This window comes from Rhamphochromis longiceps, linkage group LG16 (genome assembly GCF_057381845.1).
Source record: "Rhamphochromis longiceps isolate RC_006_pf linkage group LG16, R_longiceps_female_GT1.1, whole genome shotgun sequence".
Lineage (NCBI taxonomy): Eukaryota > Metazoa > Chordata > Actinopteri > Cichliformes > Cichlidae > Rhamphochromis > Rhamphochromis longiceps.
In genome coordinates this window covers 30,802,603-30,822,850 of record NC_140572.1, presented here as the reverse complement: position 1 = coordinate 30,822,850, position 20,248 = coordinate 30,802,603, and the positions used below count along the sequence as shown (strand labels likewise).

The following is a 20,248-nucleotide window of genomic DNA, read 5'->3' as shown; positions in this document are numbered from 1 at the left end:
TTCTGACACATTGGAAATCTGAAAATTCTCCAACACTGAGATATTGGATTAATGAGTTAGCATCCTACTGTACACCTGAGAAGATATCGCATAGTGTAAAAGGGAAATACGGAACCTTTAAAAAAATTTGGGGACCATTTCTTTCAGTATTACCGTCTTTGGACTTGACAGAATATAGAGATGACGTAAATTCCTCTGGGTTTACCCTGAATTTATCCTTGGTTAGGCCCTTCTGATCAGAGTTCTTGAATGTTGTGCTGATTCTTGTGTATAGACGGGTGTAAATATGGGCTGTTTGGATACACGAATGTGATGAAGTTGAGAGCCATACAGGGGTAAAGGGGTGGGGGGATGGTGGGGAAAAAAAACAAACAAAAAAAAAAAAACACAAGACAAGACAAGGACATAAGAAGCTAAGCAGGGAAGATAAGGGAGAGGAGGAGGAGGAGAGGAGAAAAGTGCGACCGCCTTCGTCAAGAGCAAGAGCAGGGTCCTCTGTCTTCATTTTGGCTTCTTTGTCTCCAAATCTTCCGTCTATAAAGTAGTTTATACTCCACCATTTAGCACCTCTAGACACCTGTGCCTGCTGCTGCAGCGGAGTTTATTCTTTGCTTACGCCTTAAATTGGCGCGGTCGCTATTGCACAGCGTTATTGGCTGCAAAAATGCAGATGAAAGGTTTGAATATTAATTCAAATTGTGGGTGTACTCAGTAGCGACTTTTGATTTTATAAGTAGCCAAGCAGATTACATGGTGTAAGTTGTACTCAAGTATGAGTAAAATTACACACTTGAAAAATTACTCATAAAAGTACAAGTACCCAAAAAATCTACTTAATTACAGTAACGTGAGTATTTGTAATTCGTTACGTCCACCCCTGGCTATAACGAACTGATCGGCATAGTATACAGGAATATGTCACGGTTCGGGGCAGCAGCCGTGTGAAGAGTGGAAGGAGGACTCAAATGCAGCACTTATTCAGATGTGAAGGGTGATTTATTAACAATACCAGACATAAAGTGGAGATGGCAAACAGAACTAAGGACGAACTAAACTGGGATCAACTACACAAAGGAGTGGCAAACCTGAACATGAAGGGAGAACAGCAGGGAGAGCACGCAGGGGATTTCACAAGGTATGAATACAGACGACGCGACGAGGAACAGAGGCAAACACACACTATAAGTACACAGAGAGACACTGGGAAATCACACACAGGTGGGAGACACAGCTGGACCTGATTAACCTGACGAGACAGGGGAACACTAACACCAGGGACCAATAGAGGGAGCACAAACCCAAAACCCAGTATCTAAAATCCCAAAACACAAACCATCCCAAAACAGCCCAAGAATAATAAAGAGAATAATAACAATAAGGAACACAAACACAAAGTCACTGAGTCATGGCCGCAGGACCATGACAGAATATCTGTATGGCCTGGAAGTCACGAGTTCAAAATAGGACACTCCCCATAGGGTGGTCAATAGATGTAGCTATACTACATATATCATTAGCCTGTGGTAGAGAACCCAAGCTTGAAGGATAGAGTGCCTGAAGGGGCAAGACGGGATTTTTTTGTAATTTTATTTATCATTTTAGCCCATTGCTAGGTAGGAATGTCCTCATGTTTTAGGCAACATGATGGGATTAAAATAAAACATTTATTAATCAGATTTGTAAATATAAACATGGTCTTATTTTGATTAAATTAAACTGATGGGGTGGTGTTGTGGTGCAAAAACGCAAAAACATACTACTTTGGTCCTACTTTTGCTGTCATGCATAAATGAGTTATTGTGGATATAAATTACATTTTACTACCATGAAATGAAAATACCAATGTTGTTTAATAGGATGTTATATGTGCATAAATCATTTTAGTGTCTTGACCTGGCAACCACGTGGCATCCACTCTGTAGATAAGAGCCTTTAGGGGCCTAAAATGTACCTGTGTGCCAAGTTCAGTTGCTCAACTGTGTTAAGGGAGTTGGTGGATAAAGTAGCAAACACACAGACAGACAGACACTTCATGTGTTAAAGTGAGATGCACTAATGTCAGGATTTAGCATGGAAATGCTTAGTTCCTCAATAACCCGCAATATATTTATATGTAAAACATTCAGTTCAGTTCAAGAATGAAAGTTAGACATTGACATGACCATTATGGACTGATATGGGCATCCAGAGAGGATTTAAAAAGGTATTGCGTTGGTGTGTTTTAGGTTTCTAACCTCATGATGTCTCATGTACAGTACATTACATAGTGAGTGCTTAAAATGAAGACTTTACTAAAATGAAACAACACATGATCTGATTAATATGAAGGAAACCCCTGTGAAAGAATCATAAATTACATAAACTAGTCTGAAAAATAAATGATAGATGAAAAATAATAATAATGGATTGCATTTATATAGCGCTTTTCGGGACCCTCAAAGCGCTTTACAATACCACTATTCCTTCACTCTCACATTCATACACTGGTGAAGGCAAGCTACAGTTGTAGCCACAGCTGCCCTGGGGCAGACTGACAGAAGCAAGGCTGCCATATCGCCCCATCGGACCCTTTGGCCATCACCAGTAGGCGGTAGGTGAAGTGTCTTGCCCAAGGACACAACGACCCAGACTGCAAAGTTGCATAAAGTCAGTTAGGAAGGCAATAAAATATATCTGGAAAATAAAGCCACCAATTAGAGAACAGCCCAGGGATCTCCTGGTGGGTTTAAACATGCTCATGTGGCAGATTTCTTTTCTTCTTTTATTAGGTAAACTGTTTTTATGTTGATGATGCTGGTACTATCCTTGTGATAGCCCTTAAATTTCTATCAGGACACTTTGACTTTTTATTGTTTCCACACCTGGTATATTGACATGAAGTGCCCGTAAACATTTTCATCCTTTCATGTTTTATTGTTTTACAGCATCTTGATTCTCTATATAATTAGACCTATGGCACATAAAAAAAATGTAAAATCAAAATGCAAAAATGAATGACACCACAGACAAATCACCTCTAGCCCACCCCCCACCCCCAATTTATGTGCTCTTTTCCTATCAATGCAAAAAATATTTCTACACTTTCTTTTATGATTGTGTAAGCTGCATGCCTTTATATTGGGAATGTTATGGGAACTGTGCAAAGAACATGTGCTCTGTGGCTTTTCCTGCATGATGATGCTTGATGACATGAGAGTCCAATAAAAATTTAAAACCCACGTGGCTATAAAAAATGGAGCCAAGGTCCAATGGCATTTCATATTTCATTGGGATTTTCTTTTTTATATGCATGTGTTTTGAACGCTGACCCCATAAAACATAGACTATTGGTTAATTTTTTATCTTTCGGGCAAATTTTATTTGGCTTTGGAACCGTGGGCATAAAGGGCAGTGATCCAAGCTCACTCCTTCTCTTTGTCAGGTCCATTTTCCTGGACAGGGGGAGAAACTGGACTCGTCTCATTTCAAGGACCCTAGCCCCAAAGTGTGTGCAAGTTTTAAGGATCTGCTGATATTCTTCTTCTGCCACAACAATGTCCATGCTGAAGCCAACCACCATGCTGCCAGCTATCTGTGACAATGCTGCCACAGCCTGCTCGGGCACAGACTGCCTTGTTCCTCCCAGTAACTTCAATGCCACCCTGAGTGTAGTGATGAGCACGGTGCTCACCATCATGCTCGCAATGGTCATGTTCTCCATGGGCTGCACAGTGGAAGCTGCAAAGCTGTGGGGCCACATTAAGAAGCCATGGGGCATTATCATTGGCTTCCTCTGCCAGTTTGGCATTATGCCTTTCACAGCTTTTGCCTTGTCACTGGCTTTTGGGGTCCAGGCTGTGCAGGCAGTGGTCATCATCATCATGGGCTGCTGTCCAGGTGGCTCAAACTCCAACATCATCTGCTACTGGTTGGAAGGAGACATGGACCTCAGGTGAGACCTTGGGCAGGTTCATTGCTATTTTTTCTTTTTCCCTTTATGTTAAAGAGCAGACTTCTCTGAGCCTTTTTCAGCTGGTGGTTTCTCCCTGTTAAAAAAGGAACCTTCTTTTTTCCCTACTATCACCAAGTGCTGCTCTTAGAGGACCACTATGTTTACTCTATGATAACTATTTGTTTCTCTTGTGTATGTAAACTAAATAGAACATTTTCATGTTTTTTGGATCCCAGAACACTCTTAAGCTATTTTAAGGAAGACTTTCTTGTTGTGTAGCTACCTGGCAGGAGAACAACAGAATTAATGTATTACAAGTTTTTATTGGTCTAGAGTTTTATTTACATTTATTCAATGTTAATGCACTATTTAAATAAAACAAATTGTGTTAGTGTGTATAAGCACAGCTAGGGACAAATGCAGAAAACTCATCAGTGTCCAAATCCTTCGCTCCTCAGTATCAGTATGACAACCTGCTCCTCTCTCCTGGCCTTGGGGATGATGCCTCTCTGTCTTTTAATCTACACCAGTGTATGGACATCCAGTGACACCATCAAGATCCCGTATGACAGTATCGGTAAGGAAAGCTCTCGCAGAACTGAAACACCTGTAAGAATTTCAAACATGTGCCTTTAAGAATGTGTATTATCAGGATGTAACTGTGAATGCTGTTCCTGCCTCTAAGGCAGTGGTTCTCAAAGTGTGTGGAGCACCCCACTGGTGGGGCACAAGTTACCTGGCAGAAAGGTTATGCGGAACTAACATCAGAATCACTTTTATGGTGGAACAAAGACATTTGTGGCAGCTAGGTTAATAATATGCACATCCACTGCATCCCCTGAAAAGCTGCAGCCGCGTGTGCAAGTCTGTCGGCTGTCGACTTACACATGCGGCTGCAGCTTTTTGGCTACAGCCTACACACATCAACAGTACCTAGTTCATTCTGTTTTAAGCTGGTGAGGTGTGTTTGCGGATGGCGCTCAGGTATGTTCACCTGCCCCGCAGACCACGCCCCGCCAAAGCTCTGCTATCAAAAGCAGGCTCACTGCAGCCACCATTAGTGAATAGTATTAAACTCTCATTTAAATGATATATTTTTCATCTCTGTTCACAAGTTTCTGGATTTTGTTTTTTTAACTTAGACTGAACATTATTTTTCCATGTCTGATAATGTTCACATTCTGTTTAACTTGTTGCTTTTTTGAAGAAGTAGTGCAGACTAATGAAGCAGTCTAGTGAAAAAAGTTACAAGTTGTGAAACTGGGTGATTGGGACCCACAACCAGTTTCACACCTTGGCTCAGGCGATTAGAGGATCATCAGGGGGTCCTTTTGTCCCTCTGTGGGGTGTTAAGATTCAAGAATTGAGGAAGGGTACAAGAGGTGATCGAAAAATAACCACACTGGTCCGGCCGGGTGAAGTCAAACGAAGATTTTAATTCACACGTGGGAAGATCACTGAAAACAGCAATTGATCTTCGACTTACTAAGGCACAAACAATTATTTTATAACATCAGGGTTTGTTTACTGACGCCCCTTCATGCGTCACCGGTACATTTTATACATAGATCAGATCAACATCATCATGACTTTTCACCCAGAAAATCATCTTCTATTTTCATGGCTTGGTACTTTCCGTTCTTATCTTAAAATGAATTGTTCCTCTTTCTTGTCTAGACATAACTGATCTCTCCTCTAAATAAGTCTTAACTAATGTGTGTGTACGTGTTGACCTCACATGCTCTTTGTGTCACCTCTTCACCTCCTACTGTCTGTGTCTCGTCCTCAAATGCTCTTTCTCAATTCACCTGTTGCACTTCTGACCTTTCACCAGGACAGAGGCTCACTGAGACTATGTGTATGTCTTCTACTAAATAAATGTTTTAACCAAGAACCTCTACTAAAACCTTAATATAAAATGACCTGATATAAGTGTTTTGTAAGCATGTATTGCAATTCCTTCTATGTTCTAGTTTTCCCTCAGCATGTATCACCTAGACACTCTCACTAGATGAAGCTCAAAACCATTAATGAACCTGAACATCAACTCAAACAAGCACAGATATGCAATATGTATAAAATAGTTATAACTGCACCTGGAATACAAAGTTAACATCATCATAAACATCTTAAGGCCATCTTAAAGCTATCTGTTACATTGTTAAAGCAATGATCATACTGCAGATTATATTATGCTGGTCAAATACTTTTCTATTCATCCCCACAATCCCCCTTTCGACCTCTGGCACACCAGAGGTCGATACATAGGTTGTTGTTCACTCCTCAGTCCACTCGACTACTTCCAGATCCATCATCGGCATCATGGACATAGGGGCCACCGCCCCAGGGTCCACTGCCTTTGCGTCCGGGACCTCTCCGTTCCCCGTGGGTCTCTCACAAGTGACCTGTTTTGTAAAGCTGGACACAAGAGCCTTCAACTCATTAAAATATTCTACATGAGACCTGTTGCTTGTCCTGGGCTGCTCCACCGGGACCACTGTCCAGGGTGCTGGAAACTGTCTCCCAGTCAGCAGCTCATAAGGGGTGAAACCTGTGGATTGGTTAACAGAACATCTTATGGTCATCAGAGCAATGGGCAGGGCTGCGACCCAATTTAGCCCTGTCTGCGCACAGATTTTAGCCAACTTGTTTTTCAAATTTAGGTTCATCCTCTCTACCTTTCCTTGAGATTGAGGATGATAAACCGTCCCGAACTTATGTTGCACTCCCAACATCCTCTCTACCTCTTGCAAATCTTTGCTCTTGAAGTGAGTACCATTGTCTGATCTAATTCTCTTGGGAAACCCATGCCTTGGAATGTAATGATTGATTAAGCACTTAATCACACTTTTCGCGTCTTCACGTTTGGTCGCCCATGCTTCGGGCCATCCAGTCAGACCATCCACACACACCAACAAATACCTCACCCCACCTGGGCCTGTATCAATCATGTCGGTATAATCAATCACGACCTCTTCTCCTGGCCTTTCTGGCATGAGAAACTTACCAGCTTCAGGTTTTACTGCTGGCTTTGGGTTGTGTGCCCCACAAATTAGGCACGTTCTGGCCTTTTCTAGTATCATCCTTCTCAAATCAGGATGCCACCATCGGCACAAATTTCTCTCCATCTGTTTCACTCCCACGTGACCAAGCCCGTGAGCCTCATTCACCTTTTGTTCCGCCATTTTGGCCGTTAAAGCGGGACGCCCATCTGGCCCCCTCCACAAACCGCCATCTTGCCAGGCTCCTTTGTTTTCCCACACCCCCTTTTCCTCTGGGGATGTCTCCTCCTGAGCCTGTCTAACTTCTTCCATGCTGTTAGTGCTAACCTCCTCTTCTGGGGTTACCTGCACCATTTGTCTCTGTCCTTTGTAGCCCGCTGCTTCCTTTGCGGCTTCATCAGCTTTCTGATTTCCTTTTGCCACCATACTGTCTGCTTGTGAGTGGCCTTTGCATTTTATAATACTTACCTCGTCTGGGTCCTCCAGGGCCTTTTCCAGTTCCTCCATTTCTTTTTTGTGACAGATGGGTGCATTAGTGGCCGTTCTAAACCCGGCTCTCTTCCACTGAGCCAGTTCCACATGAGCTGCTCCAAACGCATATGCTGAGTCAGTGTAGATGTTCACTCTCATGTTTTTAGCCAACCTCAGGGCTCGAGTTAGGGCTATCACTTCAGCTCTCTGGGCCGACTGTTGTCCCTCGATTTTTCCTGCTTCTTTCACCTGAAACTCAGTTCCTACTCTACAGACTACTGCATAGCCCGCTTTCAATCCTTCTTCATCTCTGTGGCAGCATCCATCTGTGAACCAATCCTCAGCTCCAAGTATGGGCTCTGCCTTTAGGTCTTCCCTGATTTTTCCTTCAACCTGGGCTTTCTTAATACAGTCATGTGGTTCTCCTGACCCCATTAGGTCTGCCATATTTATTCCTTCATGTGTGAATATCAAATTTGGCGCCTCTAAAATTTTGCTCAACCTTTGTTGCGTCAGTGGAGTCATTGTGAATACCTGTGAGTTCACATAGGCCACTACACTGTGTGTGGTAAGCACTTTCAGTGGGTGTTCCCTCACTATGTGTGCTGTTTTCTGAATTATCTTTGCTACTCCTGCTGCGTGTTGTGTGCATGTGGGATGCCTTGCTTCTGTTGAATTTAATCTTATGCTAACATACATAAGTACATCCCTACCTCCCCCTTTTTTCTGAAACAACACACCATTCATAACTCCCTTTGTTTCTGAAACATCAAGATAAAATGCCTCATCATAGTTAGGTGTGGCCAGATCTGTGGCTCTTGACAAATCCTGTTTTAGCGAAATGAACGCTGTCTCTGTGTCCGGCGTCCAAGGCAACTCAGCCTTCAGATTTCGGACACCAACTTTCTTGATCAGGTCCCTTAAAGGGGCAGTTTTACCCGCATAGTTCGGAATGAACTGCCTGCTGTAACCTGTCAAGCCAAGAAAGGAAAGCAACTCCTTCACAGTTCTTGGTTTTGGATGTGTCAGAATTTGGTCTCTGTGTGTGTTCATTAACCCCACTGATCTGTGTGCGATCACCCGGCCCAGGAATGTTACCTCTGGCCGGACCAACTCCAGTTTTTCTTTGCTCACTTTGAAGCCACACTCCGCCAATCTGTTCAACACCACGAGCGATGCCGCCGTACAGGCCGCTGCTGACGGGGCTGCAATAAGAAGATCATCAACATACTGTATTAATGTACAGCCCTCTGGCAGTTGACATGGGGACAATGCCTCTTTCAACACCTGATTGAAAATTCCTGGTGAGAGTGCAAAGCCTTGTGGTAGGCGTGTGTACCTAAATTTCCGGCCTCTGTATGTGAAAGAGAAAATGTCTCTGAGTGACTCGTGCAGTGGGAGACAAAAGAATGCATTCGCTAGGTCAATACATGTGAACCACTTTTGGTCCCCAGTAATTTCGGTCAGAGCTGTGTAGGGATTTGGTACAGGCACAGTGTCAGTCCTCAGTATGGCATTTATTGCTCTCAAATCATGTGCCATACGGTACTTCCCTGTCCCATGTTTTCCCACTGGCAAAATAGGTGTGTTCCAAAATGACCATGAGGGCTCAAGCACTCCTGCTTTCCACAGCCCTTCAATGGTTTCAGCTATACCTTCTTCTGCTTCAGTTTTGTGCTTATATTGTGGTCTGTTAATTGGTATGTCAGACCCCAGCTGGAACAGGACAGGCGAACAGTTAGCTAAACCTACATCTGTGGGCCCTGCAGACCACAAAGTATCAGGCAATTTTGAGAGCTCAGCTACTGCATCAGGATGATCCATTCTTTCCCTGCCATGTATTCTGGAGATTTCTTTATGTTCTAAGATCACTGCATCGTTGGACAAACAAGTTATGCGATATATTTTACATTTTGGTGCAGACCAGACATTTGGAATTTGGGTGGTTTGCCAGCATGCGTTGTCCAGCGCCCGCTTGACCATCGGTCCCAGATCTCTTGGCCCATGACCCTCGTGGACCGCCAATGTAATGTGAGGGGCTGAATCCTCTCCCACATTGTACCAAGGCAGTTGTTCATCAGTAAATTTCACAGCCGCGGCCACACCTTCTGGTCCAACATAAATGTTATGTGTTTGCACATTCCACGTCTGTCCCTCAAGATCAGACTGGAACTGTTCCCGATAGATATCGTTATCTTCCCTATCATAAAAGAGTGTAACGTGGAAAGGATCTCGCGGAGGGGAGTAGACGGCCAGGCTCATCATCCAGGGTCTCCATAGCTGATAATGTCTCAGAATGCCTTCTTCCACCAGCCTCCCCCAGTAGATTTCGGCAGTGGGTTGTTCAGAGTTCTGGACTAGATATTGAGTCTTTGAAGGTGATCCCAGACACGGGAATTCTTTTCCTCCAGGCAGAGTAACAATCAGTCCATCTGGTGAGCACATGATTGTGGCTCCCAGTTTCACAAGCAGGTCCCTGCCCATGAGATTTGCAGGCACCTGTGAGGACACCACATATTGGTGTTTCAAAGTCTGTTTTCCCAGCTGTGTCAATGCTGGATCTGTCAATGGCAGTGTCATTGGAATCCCGGAAAAGCCTACCACATTAACTGTGTGACAGGAGAGTGTTGCACTGTCTGGTGTGTCTTTCAGTGTTGAGTATGTTGCTCCAGTATCCACCAGGAAGGGCAATTCAGTGCCTTCCACGGTCATTGACAGCATGGGTTCTGCCGCCCCCATGCTGTTCGGTCTCTCCGGGCTCCGTCAATATTGCTCCCCCTCCCAGCCCCAGTCAGCTACTGGGTACTGGGCGACTGGTGCTGCATTCGGGTTTGGAGCTTGATGTGCTCCCCTGTAAGCAGCTCTTTGTCTTGGGCCTCCTCGTGCCTGGGATCGATAGCCTCGCCCCTGATAGTTCTGCGGCGGTTCAGGGCAGTCTCGGGCCCAGTGTCCTTCTGCTCCACATCTCAGACACGCAGTCCAAGACACACTGCCAGGATTCCCCGGATTCCGAGCCCTTTGTCCTCCCCTCACGGATCCACCACGCCCTCTCTTCGGTCCACCGGTCCCCCAATTCCCCACTGGTTGACGCTGCCTTGGTGCATTGCCGGGCCAACGATCGTCAGGGTAGAGACCTGGATCCTGATTTGGCCAGTCAGGCACAGGATCGGGCTGAGGCCTTGCCACCATTATAGTCTTATTTAGTTCTTTCGGTTCTTTTTTCTTCGCATTATATTTTTCGCGAGCCTCACCCAGCTGCAGCCTAAGCAGCTGCGCCTGTACTTCATCTAACTCTTTCTTTTGTTTGTTCGTCAAATCCTGTTCCTGCTGAAGTCTGTGGGTCACATGTCTCTCCCACTGCACCGAGTCTGCAACGGCAAAATCTGGGTTCTTTTCCAAGTCAACTGCAACCTGGTTGGGCAGCCCTGCCAGCACTGCCGAACGAAACCACGCTCTACTTTCACCCTCCTTCCCCGGATGTATTCCTGTTTCTAACAACCATTGTTCCTTTGCTTTAGCTAAACACTCTCTGGGTGTGTTTTTGGGATCCCAAATAATTTTTGGAATGGCTCCAGAGTTAGGAGTTGGGTACTTCTCCCGAACTGCATCTGCTAAGTCACCCTGCACCTCATGGTATTGCAGGTCATTTGCATATCTGGTTGTTTGAGCTATCTGCTCTACATCTGCTAACCCACCACCCAGCATACAACGTCCGGCCAAAGCGCGAAAATCGCCCAGCGCTAATTCTTCTCCTTCCCAATGTTCTCCCTTGGTTATTGGTGGAAGTTGTTTAACCAATGCTTCCAAATCTCTCACCTTATAGGCGCGATAAACTGGTCCGTTCTTTGGACCTGCTATTAGAGGCAGATTTAAACCAGGGTCAGGAGCTCCTTGTTCAAAACTCACTTTTCTACTCTTCCTCAACTTTCCTTTTCCCTTTGAGCTCCTAAATATGGGCTGTCTCTGTGCTTGGTCTCTCTTCACACTTCTTTTCCTCAAAATTAGGCTTGTACTTGGTTGGGGTTCAGCTCCTCCATCTTCGTCCTCCTCATCGTCTTCTTCTTCTGATGACGTCGCACGGTCTTCATTCTCCTCTTCTGGCCCTCCCTGCATTACTCTCTGCTTTATAACCTCCAATGCCGTTAATGCCTCTATGGACGCACGTAGGGCCTCATGCATTTGTCCGTACACTTCTCCTTCAGTTTTTAACACCAAGCTCAGAGGTATTTTATCACCCAGCCCTTTCTGTTGGGATGTAATAAGTTTGCTTACCTCAACCTCCATCGCTTGGCACTCTTTCTCTGCTGATTTTAATGCTCCTGGGGAAGCCAAACGAATAGCTTTCTTAAGCTGTTCAAGCTGGTCCTTCAGAGGTTTGCATCCCCTTTTCCCACTAGGTGTCGCACCCGAGCTGTCAGCCATTCTCTGAAACACAGACTTACCTCTTCCAATGGCGTTGGTCGACTCCACCTTCTAGGTCTAGGTCACCCAGACACGCTTAACTTTCGGTTTCAGTCTTCGTCTCGCTGTTCTCGCAACCACTGGCTCCTCTTCCCCTGCTCGGTGACACACAAAGTTTAACCCAGCACTTTAGACGCTGTCCTCGCGTTCTCAAGCGTTGACACTCAATCAAAATTATTCGCCCTCACAGTGTTAATATATGACACCAGCAACCCTTATGCGCAACGCGCTCACCTCCGTATACTTACCTCTCCAATAGTTCCTCGGATTAGTGTTTTTTCGTTTTTTCATTTATTTTAAACCCATTAACGGCGCTGCGCGTCCCTTATATACTTTACAGCAACACACCCTCAAGGGTCCCTCAACTTGTCCCGTACTAATAAATCTAAAACCAAGAAATCACCTTTATGTCATTATGTCAAAGCTTTCTCCATTTTGCACAGCCTGCCACAGGTTTAACAAAAAATCGCTGCCCGAGAAGGCTCCCACATATCAAGGTGGTCGTTCTCACAAATTTCCAGCAGACCCTCAAATAAACAAAAACAACGACCCAGGCAGGCTTCCAGTTCAGCCTCCTCAATTTCTATGCACACCGAAAACTCATGGGGAGATTCTTCTGTCTCCCCGTGTCCTACACAATTCACCTCCAAATGATCCCCTACAATTGAAATTTCAGTGTGAAATGACGCAGAGATTAACATTCCCTTATTTATTTACTATATGTAACCTGAATTTTTCTCTCTCTTATCAAATAACAAAGGTTATCTTTAAACTTTGTTATTGAACTACTAATTGAGTTGCTTTTTATGGTATCAGTGGTAAACTACCCCTAAAAAGTCCACTTTATTGCGTGTTCATTGAGTTACTTCTATTAAGGCTATTTAACAAGTTCAATTTACACATACTCATTAATCTGTCACGCTTATTAGTGGCTCATGGTTGCTTAAAGCCTATGTCTGACTTGACCACAGAGTTAGAGCATCATTCAATCCTCTCAGGATGACCACTCCACTTACTCTGCATCCAGTCAGCTCATGAATTAACAACACTTGCAGACTGTAACCCTTTTATTTTGTGTTTATGCCTTCAAATCCACCTTAAATCTTCTTACCTAAACGTTGGTTTTAAACACAAACAATTCTTATATTCTATTTTGACGCTGTCACCATTCATATATTTACAATGTTATTATATACTAAGCCAGCATTTTAATCGCAGACATTTATCCACATTTGCAAACAATAGTTATAGAGCTGAATGACACACAAAACCGAAAGCATAGTCCTCTCATGCGCTCTGCATCAGCTGCCTCATTTGCATGCACACACACTCTTCATCTAAGAATAGCTGCAGGCAGTCAGTGCATTGCTGACTCGACCCACAGAGATCTTTTTTTTTTTTTTACAGAGACGTCTTATATTTACAACTGCACAGATTTTAAACCTTTTAACACCTATCAAATTTCGACAAATTTAACATAACAGTCTAACCGATAAACTCCCTGAGTTTTTTGCGACCAATTAACCAGTATCAAGACTTTAACTGTTTCTGGCCTCATTTCTAAAATCCCTAACTCAATTTAAGAGTGTCCAACACCCAAGGTCCAACCTTTGCTGCCCAAAAAAGCGCAGATACCGTTCCAAACGGTAAAGTGGTCCAACCACTAGCTATTTTGGAGGTTCCCAAGTTCTCCCCGGTTGCCGACCGTACTAACCCTATTCGCCGATAGATCAGGGCCAAGCGTCCTCGGCCAGGAGGGAGCATTACCTCCGAGAACTGCGCTTCCTACCAGTCCAACTGGCGTTCTTGAGTAATTTATAATACTTTGGAACAACAGTAAAACACCCAACAAAGTGTAAGACTGAAGCAGGTCCAACCTTATAACCAAAAAATAACCAAATTCCCTAACCTACTAAAATCATTTCCAGCAGTCCAACTGCTTCCCGCGGTCCAACCGCATTAAATCCTTTCCAGCAGTCCAACTGCTTTAAATCCTCAGTACTGTCATGAGATTCTCATCAAAATCAAAACAGACATCCACCAGTAACTTCAGTGAGTAGACTTAAGTTTTATCATTTCCAATTTGGCACACTTTGGAAATAATTCAACAGGTAGTGCCTTACCTTTTGGATAAGCCGGCTTATGCCCACTCACTTCGACCACTGGAATTCATGTCTGCCCGTCAGACCACCTCGGACCACCGCTCACACCTCCACTTTTCTCCCTTACTCAACCACCGGACGAAGCCCCCAAATGTTAAGATTCAAGAATTGAGGAAGGGTACAAGAGGTGATCGAAAAATAACCACACTGGTCCGGCCGGGTGAAGTCAAACGAAGATTTTAATTCACACGTGGGAAGATCACTGAAAACAGCAATTGATCTTCGACTTACTAAGGCACAAACAATTATTTTATAACATCAGGGTTTGTTTACTGACGCCCCTTCATGCGTCACCGGTACATTTTATACATAGATCAGATCAACATCATCATGACTTTTCACCCAGAAAATCATCTTCTATTTTCATGGCTTGGTACTTTCCGTTCTTATCTTAAAATGAATTGTTCCTCTTTCTTGTCTAGACATAACTGATCTCTCCTCTAAATAAGTCTTAACTAATGTGTGTGTACGTGTTGACCTCACATGCTCTTTGTGTCACCTCTTCACCTCCTACTGTCTGTGTCTCGTCCTCAAATGCTCTTTCTCAATTCACCTGTTGCACTTCTGACCTTTCACCAGGACAGAGGCTCACTGAGACTATGTGTATGTCTTCTACTAAATAAATGTTTTAACCAAGAACCTCTACTAAAACCTTAATATAAAATGACCTGATATAAGTGTTTTGTAAGCATGTATTGCAATTCCTTCTATGTTCTAGTTTTCCCTCAGCATGTATCACCTAGACACTCTCACTAGATGAAGCTCAAAACCATTAATGAACCTGAACATCAACTCAAACAAGCACAGATATGCAATATGTATAAAATAGTTATAACTGCACCTGGAATACAAAGTTAACATCATCATAAACATCTTAAGGCCATCTTAAAGCTATCTGTTACATTGTTAAAGCAATGATCATACTGCAGATTATATTATGCTGGTCAAATACTTTTCTATTCATCCCCACAGGGGGGATACTCCCACTGGGTTTATATCTGGGACTCCCCACCATTTGACCTTAGAACTGAAGAAGCTTGTCGGATGAGAGGTGAAATGTCTTCAAGTAACTTAAAGAAGTCCAGACGCTTTTCTTTGCAAGCTCATTTGACTACGATGACCTGGATGACTGAGTACCTTCACAGACACAATCTACTATTTTGCATCATCAGGTATCACTCTGGCAGCCCTAATCATCCCGATTGCTGTGGGAATGTACGTAAAGCGCAGGTGGCCTGAGATGGCAAAAAAGATTCTGAAGGTAGGAATACTCTACAGCACAGGTGTCAAACTCCAGGCCACGAGGGCCGGTGTCCTGTAGGCTTTAGATGTTTCCTTGATCCAACACAGCTGATTTAAATGGCTAAATGACCTCAACATTTCTTGAAGTTCTCCAGAGGCCTGGTAATGAACTAATCATTTGAATCAGATGTGTAGACCCAGGGAGATATCTTAAACCTGCAGGACACCGGCCCTCTAGGCCTGGAGTTTGACACCCCTGCTCTGCAGTTTATTGAATATAATGCTACAGGTTTAATGTTTTCACTTATAACATCTTGTGCCTCTGTGACATGTTTCTTTTTAGAAATAGCATTTCCATCATACATACTGGGGGGATGTGATATTTCCATTTTACAGTGCCGAACCAGTTAAATCACCTGGACTGGGTTTTAATGGAGTGTTTATGTTGTGCACAGGTTGGATCCATTGTTGGCTTGGTTCTCATTATTGTTATAGCTGTGGTTGGAGGAGTCCTCTACCAGTCGTCCTGGACCATTGCTCCCTCCCTGTGGATAATTGGCACCATCTACCCCTTTATTGGATTGAGCCTTGGGTTCTTCCTGGCTCGCTTTGTGGGTCAACCCTGGTACAGGTGAGGTGACAGCAAAATGTTTCTGACACAGCTACATTTAAAATTTGACTTATTGATGAGGTTCGTCATTGTTCCTTTATTTGTTCAGATGTCGAACCATTGCACTGGAGACAGGTTTCCAGAATGCCCAGTTGTGCAGCACTATCGTCCAGCTGTCCTTCAGCCCAGAGGAGCTGGAAATCATGTTTGTCTTCCCCCTCATATACAGCATCTTCCAGCTCGTGTCAGCACTCGTCTTTGTGGGATGTAAGACCTTAAAACAAACAACACATACATTGGCCATTTTCTCCTGCATCGCTTGACTTTTTTTTAGTTCTTGGTCAGTGAATGCAGCTTCCTTATTTTCCTTCTTTTCGTCCATTGTGATGTTTTTTTGCTGTGTTGAGTCAACAGATTGAGCCAGGTGCTGTGCCATATAAGGATTAAATATTTAACCCAAGTTTAACCAGTAATAGAGTTGCAGCATGCTTCATGCTTCTCTGGTGGTTTATCTGTGTCAGAGATCAAGTATCATGACACCTATGACAGCAGCGGTGATGCCCAACTAGCTGCCACACAAATATCAGCTACAGGTACCCCTTTAAAAAGGGCCAAAGGAGCTGCCATTCCCTGATGGAATGAGCTCTCACTCCCTGGGGCAAAGCAAGACCTTTGGTGCTGTACGCCAGTGAGCTTGCTTCTATAATCCAGTGGGACAGCCTTTGTCTGCTTCACCAATCCAGCCAGAGGTAGAGCTCTGTGTAAACATACAGCTGGTAACATAAACACACATTCTGAGTGCTCTCAATGTGGGTACGTAGCACACACACTGGACAAAGAGAATGCATCCTCCTCTGCTCCTCAGATGCAAAAGGAGGGAAGCAAAAGCTCAGCAACTCAAACTCCATTCAGTTATAAGATGCAGGCTTGACCTTGGGAAAATAGGCAGCATTTGGACGCAATACGACCTTATGGCCATCAGGAGAGAACTGTGCAAGAGGGATGCACTGCAACGCATGTAGGTCACCCACTTACTTTGCTGAAGCCAAAGTGAGAACTGATGCAGTCTTATATGAGAGAAATTTCATATCCACAGACTCAATGGGTTCAAAAGAGGGGCTACATATGCCTCCAGCACTAAAGAAAAGTCCCAAGCAGGGACACTGGACTTAAGCACAGGTCTCAGCCAACAAACCCTTTTCAGAAAAGGTATGGTGAGGGGATGTGCACCTGGTGTCACCCCGTCAAAGCCAAAATGACAAGCAGATATAGCTGCTAAATAAACCTTAATCGTTGAAAATGAAAGGACCTCATCCAGCAGCTCCTGCAGGAATTTCAAAACATTCACAAAAGAGCACTGGAATGGGACAGTGTGGCGGTCCTGGCATCATTGCTCGAAGGCTCGCCATTTCTAACAGTACAAGCCTCTAGTGGATGAGGCCGTAGTGTTCTGAATTGTCACTATCACACTAGGTAGCAGACCCTTAGCAATCAAGTTTGACCTCTCAGCAGGTAAGCATGAAGACGCCACAGATCCGGGCGCAAATGAATTATTTCTCCTCCCACCTGAAAGAAGAGGTCCCTGCGGAGGCTAAGTTGACTAAGTTGCCAAGGACTCACTGCTAGCAGGCTGATTATCTCTGAATACCAAGACCCTGTGGGCCACCAAGGGGCCACTACAATCAGTCAGAGAGACTGCCGACGCAATCTCTCTAAAATTGGAGATATCATTTCCACTGGGGGAAATGCATACAGGAGCATGACTGGCCATTGGTGCGCTAGCGCGTCCATGCCCAAGGTTGCATTGTGAACGATTATTGAGAAGAACAGGGGGCAGTGAATATTTACCCTGGAGGCAAAAAAAGATCTACCTGTGCATTGCCAAACAGATCCCAAATCTGAGCCACTATCAAAGGGTGCAACCTCCATTCCTTCACCAGAGTACCCCCCTTTGGGGGAAATGAACACTGCACCATAACAGCAGAGAGCGAGACAGCTTTAATAGGGGAAGGGAGGGTGTCCCTCCCTGACTGTTTATGTAAGAGACTATTGTTGAATTGTCCTTCCTGTATAAGACATGCTGGCCCTCCAGGACTGGACGGAAATGTTTGAGAGCTAAGAACACTGCTAACAGCTCTAAGTGGTTGATGTGAAGATCACGCAGGGCTGCGGACCAGATCCCTCTCACTGATGCACCCTCGCACAGCGCTCCCCACCCCCTTAGGGAAGCATCTGTGGACACCACCTTGCAAAACAACACCCTCCCATCTGAGAGCCCTGATGCAGTAGCCTGGGCTCCGTCCAGGGATAGAGAACTAGCATGCACGATGCGGTTACCATCAGCCTCCTCCAGAGGTGACGCGATGCACACAGGTGGTGAGAGAGAGTCCAGCATTGAAACACTCTCATCTTTACCAGTCTAAGTGGCACTACAGTGATCATAGATGCCATCGTGCCCAACAAATGTAATATCGTCTGGAAACGCAGTCTCTGTCCCAGATGAAACTGAGCGAAGCTGTAATGAAACGCAGCCACGCAGCCAGGTGCAAGCGTGTCACTGAGGCAACTGAGCAGCCAGCTGGCTGACCTGCAGCATCAATGGCGGGGCGTTGTGTGTCTGTGTCTTTAGCACTGATGCACTGATGCTCTAACATCTATGAACAATTTTAAGTGCAACATCTTCATGAGTTTTTATGTCACCCAGGAGTTTTTTTGTTTAGTGGGATGTTTTATTTGCTGTTATTTTTCATCCCTCACTTTTCCTTTCAATTCTACTCTCTTTAGTTTGCAAACCAAAAGGTTCTGTGTTGGGTTTAGGTAATTACAAGTATTTTAAGTAATTTAGAGAGAAAGACTTTGGTTTGGGTTAAAACAAACCCCCTAAAAATAGTAATCCTGCACATTTACCAGTGATGAGATGGACCTAACACAATCTCACTAATGCCATACCCCAGTGCAAATCGGAACACATCGGAAGGAAAGACTTTGCTTAAATTAGCAATGCCTGTGTGTTTGAGAAGATGGGGCTACTTAATGTCACAGAGGTGAGAATAGCCTTGAATAAACATAGGTTTTAATGTGTGAAAATGTGGAGTGAGGGGATTGATGGAAGTTAGAGTTCACATTGTTGAAAATGATATGGAGGCCGTCTTCTGCAGAATACCTTGAAATTTTCACTTTTCTTTCAGTCCTGGGCACCAAACATTTGAGAACAGTGGTTTACAGATTATCATAGATGCTTACTAATTTTGAAACTGAACAGAAAAGAAGACGTAGGATGCTTCAAATTGTCTTGTTATGGCATCTTGCATAGATGCTTTGTCACTGAAGTCCTGTTTATTCCACTTTTAAAGGTTTTGTCCAAAGGTGTTTGCTCACTGGTTCTGAATCTATGGTTTGTTTCCTGTCCAGGCTTCCAGCTTTACAAAAGGTATTGTGGTGGCGGTTCGTCTGCAAACAGTGACACTCCGTACTTGGAAGGTCACAATCCTGATCTAGAAGAACAAAAGTACCGCCCACGGGAAAATGGTGGCTTTGAGGGCGATGAGAGCAACAACACGGATGTGAAGGATAAAAGCACTGACAAAAGCACTGAGCTGTGATGCAGCCCTGAAAACCAGAGATGTTCGGTTGTTGGTATGAGCAATAACAACTGCATCACTGAACACACCATTCAGACTCTACTGTGAAGACACAATGCACTCTGCAGGCTGTATGTGCACCACACTAAACCATTTGGAAAAGTTTTAGCTGAACAGGGTTGCACAAATTTCTTCCCCGGGACAGTCAGTATCTAACTTCAAGTGGGAACGTGGTGGGGACCAACTGCTGAATTATGTGTTATTTACTTTTATTCATATGTAAATATTTAGAACCACTTTGCCTGTACATTGTTAGTGTCTCTTAATGAGTGCTTCAGTGGTGGAAAACAGGGTGGTTTTTTGTTGTTGTTGTTTTTTGTAATGTGACAGTCATAATTTATTTGATATTACTGTTATTTCAAAAGCAACAAGAACACAGTGATGATAATAAAGAACAAAATGTGATATACTGATGTAGTTACAGCGTAAGAAAAATCTATGTGAGATCCAGTCATGTAAAAGGTGCTGTGGAGTTGTTTTTTTGTTTTTTTCAAAGTGTGTGATTGAAACGACCCTGCCTGATGAAGTGACACTGAGGTACAGTTACCACAGAAGGATAACTCAGATGTGGGTGGTGATACATACAAATAATCTGAAGAAACACCAATTTAAAAAACTGAGTGCAACTGTACTTGCTTTGGCAGAGGGGTTGGCAGTTAAATAAATGCAATGGACAAGAAGTAGAAATCAAGTAGGATGTAGAAAACCCAAAAGTATACAGATCAGTT

At 44.0% G+C, this 20,248-nt stretch overlaps 1 protein-coding gene across 1 annotated transcript; it reads left to right on the top strand.

The window, feature by feature from the left end:
- Positions 1 to 3,426: 3,426 nt before the first annotated feature.
- LOC146651429 (ileal sodium/bile acid cotransporter-like) lies at positions 3,427 to 19,833 on the top strand. Its single transcript, XM_085385067.1, has 6 exons — positions 3,427 to 3,931; positions 4,390 to 4,508; positions 15,200 to 15,288; positions 15,725 to 15,900; positions 15,989 to 16,146; positions 19,291 to 19,833. The coding sequence occupies exons 1-6, from the start codon at positions 3,534 to 3,536 to the stop codon at positions 19,479 to 19,481; spliced, it is 1,131 nt and encodes a 376-aa protein (XP_085241193.1). The 5' UTR covers positions 3,427 to 3,533; the 3' UTR covers positions 19,482 to 19,833.
- The last annotated feature ends 415 nt before the right edge of the window (positions 19,834 to 20,248 follow it).